General features: G+C 53.2%; 1 protein-coding gene across 5 annotated transcripts in view; it reads right to left on the bottom strand.

The window, feature by feature from the left end:
- Positions 1-19,027, bottom strand: part of DAB2IP (DAB2 interacting protein) — a 193,688-nt gene that overhangs the window by 157,723 nt on the left and 16,938 nt on the right. The window contains exons 1-2 of one of the 5 annotated variants that reach the window (XM_059925533.1): positions 10,630-10,842; positions 10,442-10,469 (exon numbers count right to left, since the gene is read on the bottom strand). The exons of 1 other annotated variant lie outside the window; for it this stretch is intronic. In XM_059925533.1, coding sequence (XP_059781516.1) covers positions 10,442-10,463 — 22 coding nt within the window. In that variant the 5' untranslated portion in view covers positions 10,464-10,469; positions 10,630-10,842. Of the gene's footprint in view, positions 1-10,441; positions 10,470-10,629; positions 10,843-11,891; positions 12,158-19,027 lie in introns of those variants that run through there. 3 more of the 5 variants (XM_059925534.1, XM_059925524.1, XM_059925529.1) reach the window with 3 other exon arrangements.

The following is a 19,027-nucleotide window of genomic DNA, read 5'->3' as shown; positions in this document are numbered from 1 at the left end:
CCGCCCCAGAGCCACGAGGGGCAGGGCAGAACCCAACGCCACCAACACCAGCAAGGTGTGAAGAGTCAGTGATTCCTCGCCATGTGACACCTTCTCCCTAAGCCTTGGTTTTGATTTACACTCCATCGGCCAGTCCTCCCCAAATATGTACACAGGTCGTTAGTTCCGAATATTTTAAAAAGAAGTCTTATCAACCATCCTTCCAGGAACGGGCAAAACAGCATGCTGGCACCCAAAGAAACAGCGGCCAAACCATCAACATCCTCAACAAGATGTATGTTTCCCAAGCACGTGGCTGCAGCTTGATTTATGGGGCCCATTAAGCTATTCTAAGAGGGAGCAGAACTCTCAAGGCGGGAAGGCGTTGTCATCAAATATTTCAATAATCATCTCAATCACAGAAAAGAAGGCACCGGCGGTTTCCTGCGCTTGCAAAGGAAAGGAAGTGAAATTGTTTGCCTTCATTCAATCAGGTAATTAGACAATGCAAAGAGAAATTCCAGCAAGGATATAAATACTTAAAATCCCTGCGCTAGTTGGTGTGGAGAATGTCAACAACAGGAATTCTGTGGAGGGGAGGCGAGGGTGAAGAGGTGCGTCCCAAGCCGAAAACAACAGCAGGCGGGCAGCAGTTTTTAAAGACAGGCGCTTCCCCTGAGCCAGCTCTGTGATAAGCACTTTACCTGCATTACCTCACCGACGCCTCAAAACAACTCGGTGACGTGAGGGTCGCTATTATCCTCGTATGACACATGGGAAAACTGAGGCACGGGCAGTGAAATGACTTGCCTGAGGGCACACAATGGAAGTGACAAACTGAGCTCTGATTTCAAACCCAAATCTTCATCCATATCCTTCCTCTCCCTTTTTAAAGGCATGCCCGAGATAAAGGGGCTCTAGGGATGTACAGGTCTAAAGGGGGAAACTGAGGCAGGATTGGACATCGCCCCCCCCCCAAGTGTCCTGACTGCCAGGCCTGGGGCCTCCCAGCTGACCGGGCTGCAGGCCTGCCACAGAGACCCAGGCAAGCTTGGGAGAAGTGATTTTGCAATCCTGTTTGCAGAAACCAGGGCAGCCGCCTCCAGCACCACTTCCTCCAGGAAGCCCCCCCTGATATGTCACCCTCCCCACACCAACCTGTGGCCTCTCCAAGACTGGGCATGCTTTCTCCCTAGGAGTGGACCCCGGAGGTTCTCAGGATGGAGAGGGGAGCCAAACCTCACATTGGTTTGAATCTCTCCAACCACCCCCTTCACCCAGCAGGGCTGCTTCAACATACACTCACCTCAGCAACTTAACCGGCAAAAACAAGCTCTAGTGTAATGTGAACACTATGCAAGAGATAAACTTCCAGCATCTTAAAGAAATCTCTTTCTCTATCATACCCTTTATTCATCCCTGTAGCTCACTGAAAAACCCACATTCAAAAACCTTTTTGTTTGGTGGATTTGAGTCACCCTGTATCTTTACAAGAAAAAATAAATAAGTAATTCATATAGTCTCTTTATATCAGACTTTTCCATACCCAAAACTGCCTTCCCAGAGGCAGTAAGTTCTGGAAAGGGCATTGGCCAGAGTATCCCAAGACCAATGTACAGTTGACTGAGAAGGCCCTCAGTAATAATAATGGAAATAGTGATAAGTAAGAACAAAATCACTAGCATTTGTTAAGTGTTTACAAGGCACAGACATTGTACTGTGTTCTCTAGCTCCATGTCTAGTTTTAGCCTAACAACAACCCTAGGAGATAAGGAGTATTATTATTCCCAATTTACAGATGAGAATACTGGGGATCAGATAAGTGAGGTAACTTTGTCCAAGGCCACACAGCTGGTAGGTGGAGCAGACAGGACTCCAACCCAGGTCTGTTTAATGGACCCCAGACTAGTCCCTACCCTTAGCCTCTCCAAAATACCAGGCCCCTCTGGGGTGGGAACAAGCTGCTTGGCTCTTTCCCCACCTCCCACCCCAAGCCCAGGATTCAGCAGCCAACAACAGACCCCTGTTCCAAATCTGAATCAACACAGTATTGGTCACTCCGCTCAAAGGGAAATGATCCCAGCCTTAAAGGCACCTTCCGGGGAAGGATAGGAAAGGAATTAACACCAAAAAAGCCAACAGTTACAGGGGATGGAAAGAGACAGGCCCAGGAATGGCTTAATGCGACCTTTTCTCCTGGAGCTTGGATACAGCCGTACCTGCTCTCCTCTGTTCCCCATCTCTGACTGCTCGTGGCCAGTGCTGGACGGGGAATATGGGGGATGATGTCAATCTAGGATTCCTCATTCACCCGTTTCCTGCTCCTTACCTGCTTAATCACACCTAATTTCTTAGTATTTATGCTTTCACAATCCCACAGGAATTAGCCCAGCAGCTGGAGGGCAGAGAAGCACAGTGACTGACACCTCGAGCTGTGGAGTGGGGAGATTTTCATTTGAACTCTACCTCTGCCCTGTCCAAGCTGGGTGACCTGAAGCTGGGTGACCTCCTCTCTGGGCCTCAGCTTCCTCATCTGCAAAATGGAGACGATAACAGGACCTCACGGCTCTGTTGTGAGAATCAAAGGGGCTGATCCTTGGAAAGTCTTGAGCCCAGATACTGGCTCATGGGAAGTACTCAGAAAGTGTGAGCTGCCAGGAATGATTTTTACAGCCCAGGGAGGTCCTGCCCCTTGCATAGAGCCAGGATGAGACAGAACAAACACTAACACCAGGTTCAAGCTCTCTCGACACAGAGCCACTCTCCTGGAATCTGTGAGATGGCACAGTCCAGGAGCTTGTCATGGCCCAGCAGCTTCCAGGTCCGCAGTTCACAGGCCAAGTACAAAGTCCCAACCCACAGGTTTGTTTTTCTTACACACACACGCACACAAAATCGACAAGTGGCTCAGAGTGCGAGTTCCCAAACCTTGGCATCCTCCCCCATCCCGAGGTGAGTAGTGATCTCATCCCTGTGACTAAGCCAACGCCAAGAGCCCTCGCCGGGAACCCGCAGGCTTGGCGCTGCTGGCTCCCAGCCCCAGGAGGAGCCGAGGCTGCAGAACCAGGGTTCACACAGAGCTGGGAATCCCTGCACTTGGAGCTCAGAAGCAGAGTGACTCTGAAAAGCACAATAGTGTTGCAGCCAAAGACCAGGACGGGGCTGGAGATCGGGTTTGAGTCCCAGCAAACCCAGGCCTCTGTCTGCCCAACTCTAAAATGGGTGGATGACAGATTTTCAATGGTCTGAGAGATCTGGTTACCTCCCATTCTGCCCACCAGGGTCTCCCCCTATCTGGGGAAAGAGCAAAGAGCTAATAAAGGTATGGGTTAGAGGACAAAGGGCACTAAAATGTGTGTAAGGAGAGCCTGGTGGTGTGGGAGCTTGCCAGGGGCAAGGAGGCACTAGCGCAGCCTGTAAAAGTTTCAATGAATCAGGCCAGGAGAGAAGAGCCTTCCCCTCAACTTCAGCCACCGCCTCCTCCCTCTCCTTTAATTCCTCCAACCACGGCAAGGACAGATAGACAGACAACCAGGAGAACCTAGATTAGAAACAGGAAGAAGCAGAGAAACCCAGATATAGACTTTGCTCCAGAACCCAGAGGCAGCAGAAAATGAGACTCTCCCTCCTCTACAGTACCAGGTTCCAGAAGGAGATGTGGGGAGGGACAGGGTGTCTTCCGAGGATTTAAATAAAAATCTGCTCTACCGGGACTTCCTTGGCGGTTCAGTGGTTAAGACTCTACGCTTCCATTGCAGGGGGTACGGATTTCATCCCTGGTCTGGGGAACTAAGATCCCAGATGCCGCGTGGCACAGCCAAAAAAAGAAAAAAAAAATCCCTCCCGCCCCCCGCACAAAAAATCTGCTCTACCAAACACCATAAAAAGACACCCATAGCAAAGCCAGGGGAGCACACCATCACACTGCACTTCTGATAAAGCAGTAACTGCTGTGCTCTGGAATCCTCAATGGCTCCCCTTTGCCCACAGTATCATGTTCACGCGCCTTATTATGACATTCAAGGGGTCCGACTTGGGGTCTCGACGGAACTTTTCTGCTTCACTCGCATCACTACCCCCACCTCCCCACACACCCCTGCTCCAGCACTTACAGCCTCCCACTGCTCCCCAACCCCTGGGGCCTTGATCCAGCCTGAGCCTTCCTTGCTGCTTTGCTTAGTAATCTACCCCTATTGTTTCAACCAACCCCCTTCCCTCCTGTAGCCTGTGGACTTCAGACTTTAATTGGGCTCCTCGCATGGGGGCCAGGGAACAGACCTAGGTTCTGCCACCAAATACTGGGTACAGCCTCAAGCAGAAATTGGGCGCACGCCTCCCCATGCTCCTTTATAAAGTGGGCAGCCCGACCTCTACCCACGTCAGCGGCTGCCAAGCCACTCGAGTGAGATAATGGAGCCGAAGGGCCCTGAGCAGCTTCAAGTCTGACACGGACCTGAGGGATTAGGATACCTATTTTTAACTCCCCACATCCTGGCCGAAAAGCAAATCCCTCACACACCCTGCAGATCCCTATCAGGGGGCCGGCGGAGCCTTTTGGGAATTCTCTCCTCGTGGAAGCAGCACCAGCTTTGATGGATGGGAAAGGCTCTGAGATCCCGGCTCCATCCAGAGCCAGCTTCCATTATGTCTGGCTGGGTCCTCACTGCTCCTGTCAGACAGCCATTTCCTGGTGGACTCAGTTGTCACATATTCTCCAGCCGGTGACAGTCAGACAGGGTCACCAAAGATGCCGAGAAGGACCATTCAATCATTTACTTATTCATTTACCCCCATGCTCCCTCCCCTCCCCCTCTGAGGAGGTGCGACCTAGGGTGGCCCAGAGGAGTCAACCCTGAGGCACCTGTGCTAAGATGCTCAGTCCAGGGGCAGAGGGTGGAGACAGGTAAACTGAGAAAACAAAAGTGAGCAGGACATTCAGTAACAAGGGCATCATGGGAGGCGACGGGACTTCAAGGGCCCCTGCCAGCCTCTAATCGGGCAAGGGACTTGGCAGCATCTGAACCTAAAGCCAGACTATCATCAATCTCACTTCTCTCCCTCCAGCACCCTCAGCATCCCTTGAACCTTACTCCAAGATGGGTCTTTAATAGCCACCGTGACCTACAAGGAGATGGGAGCTCCCTCCTTGGGGACAGAGAGCTCCTCCCTGGTCACCTGGCCCAGCTGTGTGGGTGTTGACTAAAGCCTGTTCTCCTTGGTCCCACCTCGCCCACCTGCCACTGCCTAAGTTCACTCTCAGCAAATGATACTAGCAGGGAAAATGACCCCAACACAAGAGCCTCATTCTGAATGGGGAGCCGTCATGATGGAGAGTCTCCTTCTAGTTCAACAACCCTCGCTGAATTCAGCGACAGTTTCCCTGGAGATTCTGACTGCAAAGAACTGTGCATCCCTAGAAAAGTCAAGGGAATCCCTGGGTGCCTCTGGGGCCATGTCTCTGGGCCCCCAACACAATCCGCATAACCTTGCAGACCCTTTGTAAATACTTTACAAACTTTCTTCTGAATTCTAGAGAATCAGATGAATCTTGGCTATGCTCCTTTGAGACCTGAAGTTCAGCCTGCAGGCAGGGGAGCTGACAAGGTACCCTTTTCAGACCTGGTTCCAGGCCTCTCTGTCTTTGATGCCACATAGCCAGAATAGACTTTCTTAAATAGCAAGAACGAGCCAAAGGAGGCAGAAAGTTTTTCCAAAAACCAAAGGCATCCCTCTGTGCATCCCTTGGCTGGAGCTAGCTTAACCCAGAGCCCAGACAGACAGGACCCCCACCTGTTTGCGTGGGGAAGCGGGGTGCAGGCAAAAAGCTCTGAGCCAGGAGCATAAAAACCAAGCCCGATTACAAGCCAGTCCAACTCTACAAGGCTTTATGAGCATTTACTAGACCAAGGAAGGCCCTCGCCAGGCCCCACCTACTCCGTGGGCACCGAGATGAGAGATAAAGCCGGGCCTTGCCCTCAAGAAGTTCAGAACCCATCTCGGGAGACGGACAAGCTGATGACAAAGTGTGAAGCAAGGGAGTTGATAAGAGCTACAAACCAGAACCGCACAGGGGGATGCCTCCCCCTTATTGATGAGACCGAGCAGAAGTGACATTTGTGCCAGTCCCGGAGGGGCAGTTAGAATTTGGGCAATGAAGCAGTGGTTGAGAGAGAAGAACATACAGGAGTCACAGGTGGAGCTTGAAGAACAGAGAGAGAAGAGGCAGGGAGGGAAGTGGGAGAAGGCATGGGGCCCTGATGGCCAGGCCAGAGAGCATGCGTTTGATCCCGTGGGAGGGTGACAGAGAGCCACCCCCAGGGAGGGAAAAAGAGGCATGATGGAGGGGGAGGCTGCGGTTGACAAGGGCCTGCTTTAGGAAGCCAGGCTGCTGGGAGCCCGCCCTGGGCACGGAGAACAGGCCACTGGAAGCCCCTCAGTCCTGACATAGACTCCAGTTGGGAGGGGCTGGACTCAAGGAAGGCTGGGGACGTCCCACGGAGAGACATGCAGTGGCTCAGGAGGTAGATTAGAGACTATGACCTTCTCTTGGTCTCTCGGCCAGGGTTGTCCTGGGCTGACAGAGGGGCTCTGCGGGGGCCCCAGCTCGCCCTCAGCTCCCATCCACATCCCCAGTCATTCCCACCATCACCCCCCTGCAGTGTTCAGAGTAAGCCACCTCACCCTGCCCCGGGCACCCTCCTGCTGCCCCCCCGCACCCCAGCTCCCAAGTGCCCTGGACACTGAGCCCACAAAAGCCCTTCCGACTGGTTTCATAACCAGCCCCAGTGCAGCACTCTGCCCTCCAACCCCACCCAACAACTCACCCATGCCCCGAGCCCATCATGGAACCCCACACCCTGCCCCCGGAAATGCAAAAAACAAAAAAGGTAACCTGTGTATGTCAAGGTTGGAAGGAATCTCAGAGATCTAACCAAACACCCCCCACCCTTTATAGACAAGGAAACTGAAGTTTTAAGGGACGACCAGCCCCGCCCAGGATCACACAGCCCAGTGGTGGCCCAGTCAGAACCCAGGTCTTCCAGCATCCGGGCGAGGACTCTGGCACCAAAGCCACCACCACGTGGGGCGGAAAACAATGAGGTGTGGGAGGCAGCGCGAAAAAGACCTGTGCTTATTGCCAAGGGGCCTGGGTTCAAGTTCCAACTTTACCATCTCCCCCATGCACCCAGACAGTAGAGCTTTGGACGGACGTGTCACTGCAGCTTCCTGGACTCCAATGACCTCTTCCATAGAATGGGTGTTTACTAATTCGGTGCTTTCAGGAGATCAAACAGGATAAAGGTGAAACAAGTGCTCTGTGTACACCAGGGCTAGGAGGTGGGAACTGGGACCCAGCCGAGGCCCGTGCAGGCGATTCCTTTACCCCACACCCCTCCCGGCACCAGCCCTACCCAGCCAGCTGCAGGTCAGCTGTTTCTCTAGAGCTGCCCACGGACCAGCAGAGCAGCCCTCCGGGGAAAGGATGCATTTCCAAAGGATTTAAAACACCAATGCACACACGGCAGACCTACCCCACTCCCCTCCCCCAGAAGCTGGAGCACAGCACTTCCTGTCTGGGAGATCAGAGGCCATCACGGGCCGTGGAGGAGGAAGAGGTGTGTGGAGGGGAGTCCTGCCCATCTGTCCGGGGTCCCCACCATCCATGCTAAGAAATCTGAGCACCAGAGCTTCATCCAAGGTGCACCAGTCCTTCTAGAAAGCAGAGGCCAGATGTCTGGAGAGATGGTGGGGAGGGGTGACGAGTAGGGCCTCCTAGGCCCTACTGTGGCAGGAGAGGCCTCACCAGGGCACTCTGTCCTCCTAGGGCCTGCCCCATAATGTGTGACATCCACCCAGGAGACTTCCACAGCCCATCACAGACAGCAGTCACCCCGTATACTGGGGGTATAACATCTTGTCCCAGGAAGGGAAAGTAACCAGCTCAAAAGAGTGAAGCCAAGGGTTTCCCTGGTGGCGCAGTGGTTAAGAATCCGCCTGCCAATGCAAGGGACACGGGTTCGATTCCTGGTCCGGGAAGATCCCACATGCCGCGAAGCAACTAAGCCTGTGTGCCACAACTACTGAGCCTGCGCTCTAGAGCCCGCAAGCCACAACTACTGAGCCCGTGTGCTACAACTACTGAAGCCTGTGCGCTCTAGGGCCCGTGCTCTGCAACAAGAGAAGCCACCGCAATGAGAAGCCCACGCACCGCAATGAAGTGTAGCTCCCGCTCGCCACAACTAGAGAAAGTCCACGCGCAGCAACAAAGACCCAAAGCAGCCAATAAATAAACAAATAAATAAACAAACAAATAAGTAAAAAAAAAAAAGAGTGAAGCCAAGACTTGAATTCAGATTTCCTGGAACCCACATGCCACATTCTTTCCCTAAGCATACCTTGGGGCTGTGGTTCTCAAACTGTGGTGTGCATGAGAATGGTCTGGGGAGTTTTAAAAAGTGCAGATTCCTAAGTCTGGAGTAGAGGTGAAAGATCTGCATTTTAATAGGGGCCCCAGGTGATTGTGAGAAAAGTACTGCCAGCAAACACCACAGACTGAGACATACACACACACACACACACACACACACATACACAGTGTGTGGGCACAGTGGACACGCATGCCAGCACAGGACGGAAGTAACGATAAAGGCAGATGCTAGCTTTGGGATGCAGCCTAGCTCCTTATGTGTTGTATGACCTTGGGTAGGTCTCTTAACCTCTCTAAACCTGTTTCTTCATATGTAAAATGAGGATAAGAAAAGATTCCACCTCATGGGGCTGTCTTAAGGCTGCACAGAAATAGTATGTGTAAAAGCTCTCAATACAGGACCTGGCATATAATAAACACTCAATAAATGGTGCTGTGATCATTGCCAGACTCAGTTCAGTGTGTTGAACGCCTCAGGGAAGGAACAGAATGCCAGGCATCAGGGGACCACAGTGAATAATTGAGCCAATAAGAGATGCCTGAAGGGTTGTACTAGAACCAGTGGGTAGAAGTAACAGGGACACAGATTTCTACTCCAAACAGGAAGAATTTTTTAACAGACTGGAGTTGCCCAATCATGAAACCAGCTGCCTAGTGGGCTGCCACTCAAGGATCCCAGTAAAAAAGATTAGATGCTCTCCAGGTGGAGATGCAGCTTCGGGGAAGGAAGAATAGGGATGGGGTGGCTAGATGATGTTGAAGGTGACTTTGGCCAGGTTCTACAGGTCAGCCCCTCTCCCTGTCATGCTGGTTAATTAGTGCACTTGCACTTCCCTGATATTTACAACCGTAACCTCCAGGCATCCAAATGGGATGGGAAGAGATCAGTGGTAGACAGAAGGCCTTATATCTTCCGAATAATTCATGACAAGGAGGGGGATGGATGGGGTTGTCTTAAATCTGAGGCTTACAAACCCAGTGAAATCATAGGCCTTGGAGAGTATATGCATCTGTCTACTTCTCTCAAAAGGGCTGGTTAAGAGGGGTTGGTCCACACCAACTTTTGAGAGGAGAGGAAACTGAGTCACAAAGGGTCTGGGTCCCTCAGGCAGCAAGAAGGCCCAAGCTCCAGGATGCAGACTGGCAGTCCAAGGCTGTTGTCCTATGAGCCAGATGCCTTCCATGCCTAACCTCACAAAAGCCTCACCACATCCCCCTGCGGTGGGAACTTTGAGCTCAGAGAGGTTAGGAAACCTGCCCAAGGACACACAGCTAATGAACAGCAGGGCTGGGGTTTTCCGGGCTCCAAAGCCTGTGTTTGGTATGTTTTTAACTCTCAGGTGTACCGTCTTAGGTCAAGAAAACAGAAAGGCATTTGGCTTTGACATTGAGGGGAAATAAAGATGATCATTAAAAAGGATGATCCTCATAGGTGACAAGCTACCTGCCTATCCACCCTCAATCAAAATTAATTTCCCCCCTAAGGAGCAAAAGAGGGCAGGAGAGGAGAGGCGCAGTTTCCATATGACTCAAGCCAGACAGCTCAAAAGAATAGACCGTTCAGAAACAAGAAAAGCCCACGGTGTTCCTACCAGGCTGGGGATTGGAACCTAGATGGCTTTGGTCCCTGTTCCCACTCTGCTTGCTCAAGATGTTTTCTGGAGGGTAGGGTTCCAGGCAGCCCAGGAAACAGAAAAGAGATCTCACTTCAATAACCCCGCCCCCCTGAAAATTGAGGAGTGGCTACTGGTTGAACAAAACAACACCCAAAACGTGGGTGCCCCGGGGTGCCTGGCTCCCGGCAGAGAGGAGTGGCTGCCCAAACATCAACCCCCAGGAGTAGATGAGGAAGGTCCGAGGTTTTGGGAGACAACTTGGAATTGTTAGGGTTGGGAAGCTGCAGAAAGCCCCCAGCCAACCCCCGCCGGCTGCGAGCCCCAGCTGCGGCTGCCTTCCTTGTAACACCGCGCGGTTCTCTCCCAAGGACCCAGCTGTCTAGAGAGGCGCCCAGGAAAGTTTAAAGGGTCAACTCACCACGCAAAGGTCCTCGCGGCATAGGGGGCTGTAGGGTAGAAGAGGGGTAGGTAAAGCAAAGTCGCAGCCCACTCCTCAGTCAGGCACCACTATACCACCCATCAGGGTCCCCAGATCCCCTCGAACCCCGGATCCCTGTAGGACCCCCGGGGCCCCCTCATACCGACTCAGGGGGGCCTAGCTCTTACCTCTACTCGCCAGCCTGGCCGCTGGGCTCTGCCATCCCAAAGGCACCGGAGCCCGAGCAGCACAGGGCCAGAGTCACGAGGTGGCGAGGTCGCGGGGCGCAGGAAAGTTTCAGTAGCGCCAGCCAGGCGCAGCGGAGCGGAGCCGGCCAGGCAGGCGGCGGACCCCGCAGTAGCGCGCTCTGGCCGGCTCCGCGCCTCCGCCTGCGCCGCGGTGCTTGGGCTCCCGGGCTCCCCCGGCCACTCTGCCAGCCCAGCCCCGCCAATCGCAGGCCCCGGCACCCGCAGCTCCGCCCGCTGGGCCCGGACAGAGAGGAGGCGGGGAGGAGAGGGGAGGGAGCGCACCTGTTTGGCCAGTCGACCCCACTACTACCACCCGCCCCGAACGGACTGGGCAGCGCTGATCCCCTCGGCTCGCGGCACAGGCTCCCGGTCCCCACTTTTGTCCCGGATCTAGGCCGGGCCACACTCCCTCTCCGATCCCACACCAGCACGCACCCCAGATCTGGGCCGGGCCACACGCCCACTCCCCTTCCCCGGCTCAGCTAGCTTGCTGAGCCCCTCTGTTTGGCCGGACTGCGCTCTTTTCCCGGGATTTCAAAGGTAAAATCCCAGCTTTAGCCCAGGGACTATGCAGATACCAGACTGAGGAGTGGGCTGCGACTCTGCCTTGCTCACCCCTCCTCCACTCCACACTCTCCTCTCCCGCAAGGATCTTCGCGCGTCCGTTGACCTCTTAAACTTTGCTGTGCGTCTCGCCTTGATCTCCACCCGCGGGGGCCGTGGGCTGATGCTAGGTCCAGAGCTCCGGGAGAGGACGGCGAGGGGGGGGGGGTGTCTAGGGTGGGGGTCACAGGGAGGGCACCTCCAGCCCTCCCATCAACAAATTATCCACCCCATCTGGGTTCGGGCAAACATCTCCAGAATGCTTGCAATCCGTTTCAGCAGGTTCCCCTATTTCTCTTGGGGTCACAGTCAAAATTAAAGCTGGACGATTTTACTGTCCCATAATCCAGATAGGAAGACTGAGGCCAAGGGGAGGCAAAGGCTTCTCAAACGAGGTGGCGAGACTAAGACTTTTTTCGAACCAAAGATGAGCTTGCAGAGAGCGCCTGACTCTTCTCCCCAAGCCCTGCTTGGGTTCCGATGCCTGCGTTCACTTTCCTTCGGCCCCTCCGCCACGGACCCGGGGTGGGGAAGGAGAAAGAGGCGCCAGCAAGTGCCTGGGAAAAGCGAGGGGCGCGCCGGCTGCGGCCCGGCCTTACCTCGGCAGCAAAGCGTGTCCTCGCAGAGCGCGCCGGCGGGAAGCCCCAGCAGCGGCAGGGAGGCCCAAGCGAGCGCTCGGGAGGCCGCGCTGCGGGCTCCCATCCCGGACGGCCTCGGCCGCTCCTCGGCCCGCGGGCCTTCCACCCTCCGCGGCACCTGTGGGGACAACGCTGTGCCCGCGGCCTCGGCCTCGGCTTCGGGGGTGGGACGTGGGCCAGGCCCGGGGTGGGGACTCCCGGTGGGGTGGGACTGTCGCTGCCGGCTCCCGGCGAGCGTAGGTCGTGCTGGGCAGGGAGCTATTTTTAGCAAGAGCTGCTCTCCCAGTTGGACAGACAGAACCAGTTAATTCGACAGCTCAGGAAAGGCCTGCCCTGGGAGCTCCCCAGAACGGCAGCCGCAGCTCCGCTGAAAGCTGATCCTTCGCATTCCTGCCTCGGGAGGCGGGAGGGCGGGAGGAAGCCTCTAATTCCTGAGGGAAGCCGCCATCCTCTCTCAAGGCAGCTCCTGGGTTCCAAGGGCACGCCCAGGACAGGGCTCTCTAGATCGACTCTGAAACCCGCGGGTCTTCCTCCTGCTGACCCCAGGCCTCAGACTTCCCATAAAATGCCCACCCGAGGTCCCACTCTCCCTACTGGTCTCCAGTACTGGGAAGAGTCCCCCAGAAATGGGATCTGGCACACACACTTCACTCAGGATCTACTTGCTGAAAGAAGGAAGGAAAAGTGAAAATTCTGCACCAGATGAGCTGGAGAATCAGGTAGAGGTCCTCAGAGCCTAGGCAAAATGGGATGGACAGAAAGGTGGCTTTGAAATCCTACAAGAACACCTTCTGTCTGTGTGACCTTGGCAAATCACCTCACCTCTGTGCCTCAGTTTCCTCTTCTGCATAAGGGAGTCTCAGGAACCCAAGAGACTGAGTGTGAGAAAGTCTTTGCAAACAGAAGCATGACATGGATGTTCATGTAATGAGTGATGAGATGGACACAAGGATGAATAAGACCTGGATCTGCTCTCAGGAAGCCACTAGCTCTTCTAATTCAAGGAGGTGCTAAGAGCCTAAAAAGGTACAGCTTGACCGTATGATATTAGCCCAAGGATAGATAAATAGGCCAATGGGCTAGAACAGGCTGCAAAAATAGACCCACACATATATGGAAACTTCATATGCGGCAGAGGTGGTGCTGCAGGCCACTGGGGAAAGGGTGGACTTTTCTATAAATGTTCTTTTATGGAACAACTGGATGTCCATGTTGGAAAAAAATGAGATGGAATCTCTACCTCACACCATGCATAAAACAAAATCAATTCCAGGTGGATTAAAGAAACTTAAATGCAAAACTTTTTAATAGGGAAAGTTTTCTTAAAGATACAAAAGGCTTTTGAGCTTAAAGGCTCAAACTATCAAGAAAAAGATTGATACATTTAATTAAAGAACATAACTCCCGTTTATCAAAAGAAGACATTTGGAACATGATATCCCAAACATACAAAGATCTACAAACCATTTTTTAAAAGAAACAAGAGAAAACTGGATCAAAAATATGAACAGGCAATTCCAAGAAGGGGAAACATGAATGTCCAATAAACATATCAAAAGAGATTCAGCCTCACTCTTAATCAGGGAAATGCAAAATAAAACCAGAGGAAAGTGCCATTTCACACCTGTGAGATTGGCAAAAAGCAAAGGGGAGGACAGCAGAAAGTGTTGATGAAGATGTAGAGCACAGAGAACTCTCATACGCTGCTGGTGGAGAGGAAATGGTACCGCCACTCTGGAGGACAATTTGACAGCATCTAGAAGTGACGCACACACCCTAGTGACCCAGAGACTTGGCTTCTGGGATAAATCTAGAGAACTTCTTGCTCATTGCAACCTCGTGATCCCAGTAAAGAATCTAAAACAGCCTCAATGTTTGTCAGTGGATGAAATGCATAAACAAATTGTGGATAGGGCAGTGAAAATCTATACTGCGGTGAAAATGACTAGAGATTCCTTATGAATCATTAGTGGGGGGATGGGGAGCAAGTTGCAGAAGATCAAATTGCATGATATTCATGTAGATTTCTAAAACATGCAAAACAAAATGATACCCTATATTGCTAGGAATGCACATATGTGGTAAAAGTATAAGGAAACTTAGAGGAATGATAAATAAATACACCATTCAGGAATTGTTTACTTCTGGGGGGAGAGGGAGATGTGAAGGATGATGGGAAAGGGCTTCCCTTAGATTGGTAAGGTTTTATTTCTTGACCTGAGTGGGAGGTACATAAGCCTTTGACTTTTTTCAGAACATTTTTAAGGGTACAGAGCAAGCATGATGGTATAAAATATAAAGTCCACATAAAATCCACTCCTGCTCTGAACTTCAGTGTCCTTATTTGAATGATGCAGTCATCATACCTGTGAAGTGCTCAACACAAAGCCTGACTCATGGTGAGGTGCTCAGTAAATCTTAAGAGCACGAATAGCCCGCTCCCCAGTCTCCACTGGGGCCCTTCATACCCTAGTCCCAGCCAGCTGAGAGTCCCCCACTAGAGCACCGTCATGCAACCAAGTCTCCCAAACCCCCAACCTCTGACATGCCTTCATACACGGTTCACTCTTCCTGGAATGCCCAGTCCTCCCCTGCTCTGCTGGGCCAAGATCTGTTTCTCCTATTACGATCCAGCTCTGGCATTGCAGCCCACAGGAAGGCCCTGTGAGGTCTTCATCAACTCTCCCAGGCAGTGGGTTCCCACGGCACCCGCCCACCGCACTATCCTTGTTTATCCGCCCACCGCACTATCCTTGTTTATCACATTGCGGATTGTTGCACCTGGGTATGGATCCGTCTCCTCCCCGAGCTGACTTGTTAGAGACGCCGCCAGGTCACTAACCTTGTCTGAGCTACCACTGCAGCCCCACCACCCAGCCTCAGGAAGGTTTGTTGAATGAATAAAGGGGGTAAGTGGATCCAAATACTCAGAAACAAAAGAGGTCATGCCAAACTCTCAAAAGGAAAGCAATCCCGCTATATGGATTGACTGCTTGGTCTTCACTGAGTGTTCTTGGAAGGTAATGTGACCTTTGGGTCAGAGAGACCTGGGTTCACATCTAGGCTGAGCCACTTGCCAGCTGTGTGACCTAGGGCACGCTATTACATCCCTCTGAGCTCGGTTTCTGTGTCTGCACAACCAGGATGTGACTAGGGCTGATTGCAAGGGGTTCTTGCAAGGATTCGGTGAGATAACAGAGGCAAAATGCACGGCCCCATTTTTGGAACAGGTAGCAATTATGTGAATATTGACCAAAAGGAAGATGTTTTCAGGGGAGGGTGAAATGTACCCAAGTGGGTTACTATGAAAGTTGCGCGGCTGGTGAAAGAAATGCCAGGGTGGGGTGTTGTCCAGTTCTGAACAAAAGCATGCACCTGGAGTCTGGCCCAGACTCTTCTGGAACAGTCAGAAGTGTGCTCCGGGTCGGTGCTTCTCGTGGTCCTTCCTCCTGTCCTTTGTCCTACCTCTGGGTATGGGGCTGCACAGCACTTCAGAGCCACAGACCCTCTTCCCTGTCCCCCCACGTCCACTCTGGCCCCCCCAATCTGTTTTCACACGTAGCCCAGGGATCCCAATCTGGACCCGTCTTTTCCTTCCCAACTTCCATCTGTAGGGGCGACAGAGCCTGCGGCACCGTCCCCAGGGACGCGTCCGAGGTGATTTACCAAATGCGTCTGCGCTCTGTATGCAAAACTCACATATGTCCACATGTCGGGAGCTTCCATCAAGGCAAAGTACAGGCTGGCAAATTGCTTATAGTCTAGACTCTGCAAGATGAGTTGGCCGGTGTTACACGTTGTACAAGCAAACAGATATATGAAGTCGGCAGGGCTATGTGGTCACCGGAAAAGAACAATACTGTGCGCTTCATGGGCTCGGATGAGATTTTCTGAACTAATGAGCCAATCCTCTTTGATCCAGATCGCACTGGACAATGTAATGTTATCCTGGTGACATGGACGTTAGCCACTGCTGGCGCTTTGTCCCATGAAAATGGGCATTCAAGGCAGGAATCCCATCCAGCTTAAGGTCTGCCATCTCAGTGCTTCTCAGGAAGGTCACTGATGGCCTCCTTGGTGGTAACACCAAAGGACACCCGTCCATCTTGATCTCACCTGACCTCTTGGCCATACTTCACCCCTGGAAAATCTCCGGTGCCTTCTATCTCACCATCTTCTCCCAGTTTTTCTCCTAGTTCTTTGGTCACGTTGTCCTCTCCTTGGCTACCTCATTTTACTCTATTGGGCTACAAAAGCTGGTGTTTGAGATTGTCTGCATCCCTTTTATCCTTCCAGACTCTCTCTGCGGGCAACTTCAACTGCATCCAGACCCATGGCTTCAGCTGCTGTCCTTGTGCTGGTGATTCCCAAATGGTTATTTCCAGACTAGTCCAGGCACTGGCTGTCATCTTTTGCCTGAACTTCAATAAGAACTGAGCTGGCTCTCTGCATCCACCTGGGCCCTCTCCCCATTGCCCCCTGTCTACGGGTCCTCCTTGTGAGGTTTTCAAAGCTCAGATCCAATCCTATTCCCTCTACCCTTACTTGAAAGCTTTCAGTGGTTTCATGTCACCTTCGTGTGGCCTACCAGACCCTGGGTGGTCTGACCCCTGCCCACCCCTCCAGCCTCCTTCCTTGCCATCTCCCCTCTCCCCTCTCTGCCTTCAGCCCCCCAGCCAGCTTCCAGGTCCCCAAATATGCGATGCTCCTTCCCATTACACAGCCGTTACACACGAGACTCCCCTCTCTGGACCACTTTCCTCTGTCCCCTCCCATCCTTGCCTCAGTTACTTCTTCCCATGGCAGCTTCAATGACACGCCCTCAGGGAAGCCTTTTCGGGTTTTGCACACTACACATCCAGGGTGTTTATTGAAGTTGGTGACTGTACCTTTACTGTGTGACCACTGGATGCATGTGTTGCCATCCCAGGGCTGGACGTCCCTGAGCACAGGGACCATGGCCGGTTTCATTCATTGTTGTATCTCTCCCCACCCCCAGCAAAGGCCTCAGCCCATAGTAGGCGCTCCATGGATGTTTGTTGAATGAATGAGTGAATCCGAGTCTGCTTGCACACCTCCAGTGCTGGGCTCTGTTTATCATGGTTGGACACTGTCCGTTGCCAGAAATGTCTACATCGCTGCACATTGATATGTATATCAAGTGTGGAGTGCTTTGCCAGGTGCTTCGTGTGTTCTCTCGCTTAATACTCACAGCCACCTCTGCGGATGCTCAGAGAGTTTAAGCGGCTGGCAGAACATCACATGGCATGGGAATACGCAGCCTGTCCTCAGACCCATGTCTGTCTGGCTGCAAATCCTGGGCTCTAGAGCCTATAATGCCACACCACCATTTTATAGTCGTACAAACCAATCAATGACTTAATCGCTTCTTCGGGCGGTGGGCCCTCACCCGATGATGGAAGTGAGATTCAAAACCACCGCGACTGAGGTATCATAGAATAAACACCCAGGCCCACAGGCACCCCCTGGCAGGGGTGACATGAAAGGAGGGGGAGGGAAGGGAGCAGAGTGAAGCTTCGATCCAGTGAGTGCAGCGCCCTGAGGGTCACGGAGCATAAACAGTAAAACGTGTAAACCTCCCTTCCAGCTCCGAGGTGTTTGAGAATCAAATACGCAGAGAGAATGCAGCTGCAGTCAGACACTGTGAGTTACACTGAACAGGACGGTGCTCTGGTTCCCAGGACAGGCCTCTTGGAGGGGCCACAGCCCTGCCTGAGTTTAATCAGTCCCCGATGCTTCGATTCTGCCTTTATAGTTTCTCTCACACTACCACCACCTCTACCCCCCGCCAGCTGTCCACGGCTTCCCTGAGTGCCAGAGTCCACGTCACTGGGACTCCCTCTGTGCCAGGCTCTGGGGTCGGTGCTGGGGGCACAGATAAACAGAACAGTGGGCCGCTCACGTGTGCAGAGGAAGAGATAAGCAACAACACTGCCCGGGGCCCGTGGAGCACCCCTGGGCGCCAACCCCGTGCGCCCCTGACGGAGGCCGGTGGGTGGCTTTGGGGTCCCTGATGCCAGCCTTGTGGGCCAGAGGGGAGCCTCCAGGAAAGTCATCCGAGGAGATGATTTCTGAGTGTGTCTTAAAGGAGCAGAGAGAAGCTAGCCAGGCGGAGAGGAAACAGCCCCTTCCAAAGCGTGACAGCGTGAGACAGCCCAGCCCAGCGTGCTCAGGGATTCCGATCAAGCAGCTGGGAGACAGGGGGCAGGAGGAAAAGGGAGCTGGGCCAGGAGGAGCCCCGAATGCCATGCCCAGGAGCGGGGACTTCAGGCAAGCTCCTGGGAGGTCTTAAGTAAGGGAGGGACAGCCAATGCTTGAGTTTTACAAAAATCCCCTTATCTGGAGGAAGAAGGTGGGTTTGTTTGTTTATTTTTCTTTTTGCCACACTGCGTGCCATGTGGCATCTTGGTTCCCCGACCAGGGATCAAACCCGCGCCCTCTACATTGGAAGCTCGGAGTCTTAACCACTGGACCACCGGGGAAATGCTTTTTTTTTTTTTTTTTTCTTTGAAGGTGGGTTTAAAGGGCACAGACTGGAGGCTGCGAAGCGCACAGAGGAGGGGGGTGACCGGGAGAGAGGAAGCGGGGACAGACAGCTCTTCAGAGGGACTTGGCTGGAAGGAAGACGAGAGATTGGGTGGTCGCCTGAGGGGAATGCTTTGGGTTGGGGTGGGGTTGGATGCTGTGATTTGCAACCTACATCCCCGCTTCCAGAATAGAGGACTCACTGCCCAGATGTGGGAAGGCTGCTGCAAGATGGCCCCCAGCTGTCAGCCCTCTTTGGGGGTGTCCTCTGCGGAAGTAAGCCACCACACTGGAGGTGACACCCCCTTCCCGGGTGTCCTTCCCTCCTGTCTAGTGGGCGGTCAGCCCAGGGACATAAAGTCCCAGCCCCTTGACACTACTCAGGACAGCTCTAGAGGGCCATCACTGCTCTAGCACCTTCCCAGGCCCTACACAGGGGGGCTGAGACCTGCACTTAGACTGCGTGGCAGCTCAACTTCTCCTGCTCCCTGCCCTGCCCTTCCCTGCCCTTCCATAGGTGCCGAGCTGTCCAGCAGGCCCTGGTGGACCTC

Source organism: Balaenoptera ricei, chromosome 6, assembly GCF_028023285.1.
Source record: "Balaenoptera ricei isolate mBalRic1 chromosome 6, mBalRic1.hap2, whole genome shotgun sequence".
Classification (NCBI taxonomy): Eukaryota; Metazoa; Chordata; class Mammalia; order Artiodactyla; family Balaenopteridae; genus Balaenoptera; species Balaenoptera ricei.
Note: the sequence above shows the minus strand (reverse complement) of the source record. Positions and strands in the feature narration are given on the sequence as shown.